This window comes from Nematolebias whitei, chromosome 18, assembly GCF_014905685.2.
Source record: "Nematolebias whitei isolate Nwh7 chromosome 18, NemWhi1, whole genome shotgun sequence".
Taxonomy (NCBI): Eukaryota; Metazoa; Chordata; class Actinopteri; order Cyprinodontiformes; family Rivulidae; genus Nematolebias; species Nematolebias whitei.
In genome coordinates this window covers 25,173,445-25,179,803 of record NC_056515.1, presented here as the reverse complement: position 1 = coordinate 25,179,803, position 6,359 = coordinate 25,173,445, and the positions used below count along the sequence as shown (strand labels likewise).

Below are 6,359 nucleotides of genomic sequence, written 5' to 3'. Positions count from 1 at the left end.
TAAGGTCGTCTGATCATCCTTCATGGCTTTGTGTACTAACACCTGAATGCTTCATTTCAGCAAACTGACAACACTCTGCTTATATTTGGATCAAATATTATTTGCAGGAGAGCACTATACTATATCTTGTTTGAAGAAAAAAAAATTCTACTCATAATGCTTCTATTTTTTTTTTTTTTGGGGGGGGGGGGGTAATTTTATTTATTAACCTTTATTTAACCAGGGAAATCCAATTCAGATCACAGATCTCTTCGTAAGGGAGGCCTGGTCCTGAAAGCAGCCTAACGTGCATGATCTATAGGAGGAAACCGGAGTGCCCGGAGAAAACACACTCAAGCACGAGAAGAACATGCAAACTCCACACAGAAAGACCCCAGGTCAAAATGGGGATTGAACCCAGGACCTTCTTGCTGTGAGGCAACAGTGATAACCACTGAGCTGCCATGTAATGTCTGTAATGTTTTATTAGGTATGTTTTTTTATTATTATTATTATTATTATGCATGTTCTGATCCAGCGCATGCAATGCAACTGTTTGCTTATTCTAACGCTTTGACAAAAGCACATTGAGTGTTTCTGAAATTTGCTTTACAAATGTTTGTTTTGAACATTATTTCAGGGGGGGGGGAAAGAACTTAATAAATGTGCTGAGTCACACGTTACAGAGAACAAATTAACTTGAATTAAAACGTAACGTGGAAATACATGGAAATAATTTGACTGTAAGGGTTCATGAAGGAGACAAACAGTGACTGAACCACAAGCAAATCCCAGAAAATCAAATATGATCTCATTCTACGTACAGTATTTCTTTGTAATCATCTTTTTGCACTTTTCCTCTACTTTTCCTTTGTAAAGTCACACTCAGACGCCACTCGGTGATGCACCAAGTTTGCATCAATAGCTCTTCCGGGACCATTGTATTTCCTGTAAACTTACAATTTTTATATGCAAATAAAAATGATTCAGTTAGGAGTAAATGCAACAAGTTACAAAGTGATGGAGACAACTAAAGTTAGACCCTTAGGTTGTCTTATGAAAAAAAAAAAAAACAGTAAAGAAATTAGGCAATTTACTTTTTTGTACTTTAAGGCTGGGTACTTCTTGATGTGGGTGAGCTTTATAAATATTTTAGAAGGAGCTGATGTGCAATGCAGCTGACCACATGCAGCATTATTACCCTGCAACTGGTCTAACTGGTAGCTGGGCCACATTATTAAAGAGCCTTGCTGCTGCTGCACCTACTCGCTGTAGACATCCTACGTACAGAAGGAGCTACGTAATCTGTGTGTAAGAGAGAGAGCGCGCGCGCGTGATCAATCCGTTCTTCATCTCTGAGGCGTAGGAGTCTCCTGTCCGTCTCCTCTTCACAGCAGATGAAGTTGTCGAGGCAGTAATCCTTTTCCTTTCTTCTTCTTCTTTTTTTTTTTTTACTCTTTGGAGAGATCCTCCCTGTCTCATCCCAGAAGCTCGTTTTATTGGAAGTTGAACAGGTGCGTAAAAACACTTCTCTTTTGTTTCTTGCCTCTTGTTTTAATCTCAAATCAAGGCTCGTAATATAATTTGTTCCCATCACATCGTGCACACAACAGATCGTGCATGTCATAATAGTAGGGTTGTAATTCCTACAGGTGGTGTGTGAAGCGCGCGCGTTCTCTCGGATCTAATGATTGCGTATGAGGGTGGAGACGTGTGTGTGTGTGATGTTTGACCACTGAGCCTCTCCTCGTGTCTGCCCCTGCAGCTGTTGGCGGGTTGTTATTTGGGAGCCGGTCGAGCCGCCATGGACGCGTTAATGAAAGGTTTCTCCAAAGCCAAGGATGGAGTCGTGGCGGCGGCGGAGAAAACCAAGCAGGGAGTGACAGGAGCCGCGGAGATGACCAAGGATGGGGTTCTGTATGTCGGTGGGTTCTGAGAATTTATTTCACTTATACTGGGTCGTGTCGCTAAACTAAAGAAGAAGAGAAAAAAAAAAACGTCTAATGCAAGAAAATTCCATTTTTATTCTCATTTATATTTAAATCCACTGGATGCGCACATTTTGTGACTAATTGCGCTTTTTGTTTGTTCTGCAGGCACTAAAACAAAGGATGGAGTGTCCACAGGTAACCTGCTGAAGCCACATCTGAAAGAGTAGTTCAGATCTTTTCAAGTGGGGTTCTATGAATAGGTAATATCTTACCTGTTGCAGATAGAATTGCATTAGTTTACATGGGAACTGTGTTTTGTAATACGCAGATTATTATTGTTTTTTTAATTATTGTTTCAGCCTCACTTCCACATAAAATTAGCATTTTAGAAGCTCTGGAGTCTATTTTGAAAACGTATTCTTGGGCTAAAAGATCGTGAAACACAACTCTTCCATTTTCATGTAGACTCAAAACGCATCCTTTTGAAAACAATGATGTCATAAGCTAGTCCTACCGTGGGCACATATTAAATGACTAAACACTGTGCACCCGAAGATGAAGTGGCACCTCCACAGGGTGATCCTGCCTTTATGTGAACGAACAGGTAAAATAAAACAAATACACCCCTGACATTTTTTCAGGTGTTGACTCCTGAGTCATGCAATTTTTACCTTGCTGTATGTTTCAACATGTTTAGCTGCAATTACTTACTTCATGTTCAAAAGAAAGGTTTAACATAATTGTGTGTGAGGGAGTAGGCGGTACTTAAAGCATCACAGCACAAGTGTGCAGATGTTGGCCCCTATAAAATATAACATGGCAGTGTCCATAACCCAGATCCTGCTGCCTTCAACTCCCAACAAGACAAGGCGAAGACAGTCTATTAATTTGTTAACGTTTATTTAAATGTTTGTCCAGTCCTGCCCTTTAATTGACAGCGGGTTGATTACAGGTGTGCAAATAATGTGAATTCCCATGAATATGTGGGTGTGCACCTGGATGCATCTCCTGCAAGAATATACAGTAGTCCCTCGTTTACCCTGAAGCCCCACGTTAAGTGAAAAACCACAAAGTACAAATACAAGTAGTAAGTAGCAGTTTATTTTATTTTTGTATATATATATATATATATATATATATATATATATATATATTTAAACCCTTCTCACACTCTTGCAATATTCTAAACAATGTTTCCAAACTGTAAATGCTCTAAAAGCGCACAGCATGTCATGATTTCAGCGCCCTGCCTCCGCTGCTCTCTGCCACCTGCAAGCGTTTTTGGCCACACCCACTTCTCCACTCTGCACGGAGAACAGCTGATCAGCTGCAGCATGAAGCTTATCCTACAATGTGGGCTGCACAAAGGTACAGGAGGTGCTAAATAAGTTAAAAGAATTTATTTTAAATAAAAGTTTCATGCCGGTCAATCATCCATCAATCAGCCACTTGTGTGTCATGTCCAATCTTATTTTGAAAAACCGCGATGGAGCGGGTCTGCGATAAACGAACCGCGAAGTAGTGAGGGACTACTGTAATAATACTTTAGTAAACTTAACAGTGTAATGTGAAATTGGCAGCTGTAATCTAATCTAAACTCTATCTCCAAACTGGACCCCTTCAAAGAGCTATCTGCAACAGGTACGATATTAATCGTTTTCAACTTTACCACAGAACTCCACTTTAAAAGATCTGACCTATGTTTTCCATTCACTTTTGAATAATAATAAAAAAGTTAAATTTGTTCATCCTAATGACATTTCAGGTATTTTGAGTAGAGATTAACTGTACCTCTGCAGGTGAATATCAGATCCACAGCCTACGTGTCTAACTCCCTGCAGGCCCTCTTTGTCAGTTCACTTTTACAACAAGCAGAAAGAAAGAGGCGGGTCGCCTCTTCATCAGCAGGAATCTGGTGTTGCAAGTGGGCACTTTTAATGCAGAGATTATAGAGATAAATGTGTGATGGCATAAAGTTTTGTCAGCGATCTGCACTAGATGATCTGATAATCCGCTTTGGAGAAGCCCATCCAGTCCCTGAGCGTCTTCCAGTCTAGATTAATAAGCTGAGTAACACTGATGGATCCGTGTGAGCCACTGTTTCCTGATCACCTTCTTGTCTCCGTGCTGACTGCAGCTGTCCATCAATAATTCACCAAGGACATTGTATTTATTTGTTGTTTGTGTTTTTGTTTGTCAGGCTCTTCCACTGATTCAATTTCATGTACGCTCATTTTTCATCTATTTGGAGCAAAGATAAGATTTTATTGATTTGGTGGCAAATCCGTGCAGTCATTTTAACAATAATTGTGACAACTATAGATCAGAGTCCTTTCTGTTTTCTGAACACATATCCAAGCAGTTGTATTAATCCCATCAATAATAATAATAATGTATATTTATAATCGATATGGTGGAATCTGTGTCACGTTTTTATCTGTAACCCTTACAGAACCAGTAGGATCACATGTCCTCCCCTCTCATTTTCTCGTCTCTCCTCTCTGCTGTCCCTGCAGTCGCTGGTAAAACTGTGTCTGGAGTGTCTCAGGTAGGCGGAGCGGTGGTTACCGGGGTTACCGCTGTGGCCCAGAAAACCGTGGAGGGCGCAGGCAACATCGCAGCTGCCACTGGATTGGTCAAGAAGGATCCAGCCAAACAAGTAAGACGGATGCTCTAAATGTTTGCTCTCAGAGGGTGGATGCAACATTTTTCAAACATCTGTCGTAAGACTTTTGGATGATTTGAGCACTGCATGCTCTACTTTCTTAAACTGTGTTACAATTTAACTAATTAGATATTAATTAAAGGTCCAGTGCATAAACAAATGTCAAAGTTCATGTCAATATGATCACAGGAACTGTTAAAAGCATCAATTTAATTACGGTTATTGCAACAAATGTATATATATACTGTATATTTAAACATTTCTGTTTAAAAATTAAAGATCTAGCATTGCTGGAAGGAATGCACATTTTAATCTAAGGTCAACTTTTAATGTGAAGGGATGACATTATGATGGTTTTATCCAAACTTTACAATAATCTCACTTGTAATAGTGAAATCTCATAAAGTCAGTTAACATATGGACTGTGTGTTGTGGATGACTCTCGACTACTACCACATCAAATGTTGGCTCAATATCTGTAAAATGGACTGAGTTATAGTTGTTGTGTTGCCTAAGATGGATTAGCCATAGTCATCTTGAATGAGGTTGACTGTAAATGTTTGTGCATGCGAGGATTAAACCCACCCAGCGCCTCAGGAGATACGTTGCTAACAGACAGACTCAGTATCGGCAAATTTTGACGCAAATATGTAGCAAAACAAGGATAGCTCCGATTCTGTGGTGGGGATGACTCATGGCTATACAGCAACATCAAGTAAAATAGACTGAGTTAAAACTGCTTTTGTTTTTGCTAAGGTTAATTAGCTGGGACAATTTCAGAAGTAAGAAAACTTTACTTAATGAGTGCAGCCATTCTTAATTCTATTGGGTTTTTTTTTACTCAGCTTTTCTTAACTTGTTCTCATTACACATCTTTAAAATACCAGGCTCTGTGTCACAGCTTAGCAGAATGATTTCAAAAGAAAACCACTGTTTTAGTAATGCATGGACACTTTTTAACAACAGCATGCATTTAAAATCAAAAAGTGGTCCACCAGTCACTGCCTGACTTCACTGTAAACCCATCCTTCTGTAATGATCATCTTCCACAGGGGAGGACTGGATCTGTTCATCTTGTTTATCCAATAAATATAAGATGAGATAAGTACGTATTTATGTCTTTTAAGATAAAAATCCTTATTATTGCTCACTGTCTTGAAAAGTGGGCAACTGTGTGAATGCCTGTGTTTGCGTTTTAGCAAAATATTTCTGGAGTAATTTTAATTGGAAGGTCTCTGGTTCAACCCCCCTGAACCAACAACATCAAAATGTGGGTGGGAAAGGTGAATCACCCACAGCTGCCTCCACCCTCATTTGCCCCACTCTGGGCCCTTGAGCAAGGCACTGAACCTCCACCATCTGCTCCCCTGGGCACCCTAGATGGCAGCTCTCTGCTCCACACAGAGGGCTGTGGTAGTTCAGTGGTCTGTGGTTACATCAGGAAGGACAGCCGGCGTAAAAACAACTGCCAAGTCTACGTGTGAGTTAGTGCACTGCGGCGACCCCAGAAAAAGGGAGCAGCCAAAATAAGAAAAAAAAGAAAATAGTCACTGGATGTACAACTGATTACCTTTTGGAGTGATTCAAGATGGCTGCCACAGCTAATCTAACTTAGCAAACAAAAAAGAAAGAAACGCTTTAACACAATTATTTTTACAGATATTGAGCTAAAATTTAGATTGGTGCATCAATTTTTGGTTTAAAAATATCTACAGTCAGTATCTATCTCTCTATCTCTCTATCTATCTATCTATCTATCATCTATCTATCTATCTATCTATCTA

General features: G+C 39.7%; 1 protein-coding gene across 1 annotated transcript; it reads left to right on the top strand.

Moving 5' to 3' along the window:
* The first annotated feature begins 1,331 nt into the window (after nt 1–1,331).
* On the top strand, nt 1,332–4,587 carry LOC119424517 (alpha-synuclein). The gene is made up of 4 exons (XM_037692001.1): nt 1,332–1,493; nt 1,745–1,904; nt 2,076–2,105; nt 4,427–4,587. Exons 2-4 carry the CDS (start codon nt 1,784–1,786, stop codon nt 4,585–4,587), a joined length of 312 nt encoding a protein of 103 aa, XP_037547929.1. The 5' UTR covers nt 1,332–1,493; nt 1,745–1,783.
* The last annotated feature ends 1,772 nt before the right edge of the window (nt 4,588–6,359 follow it).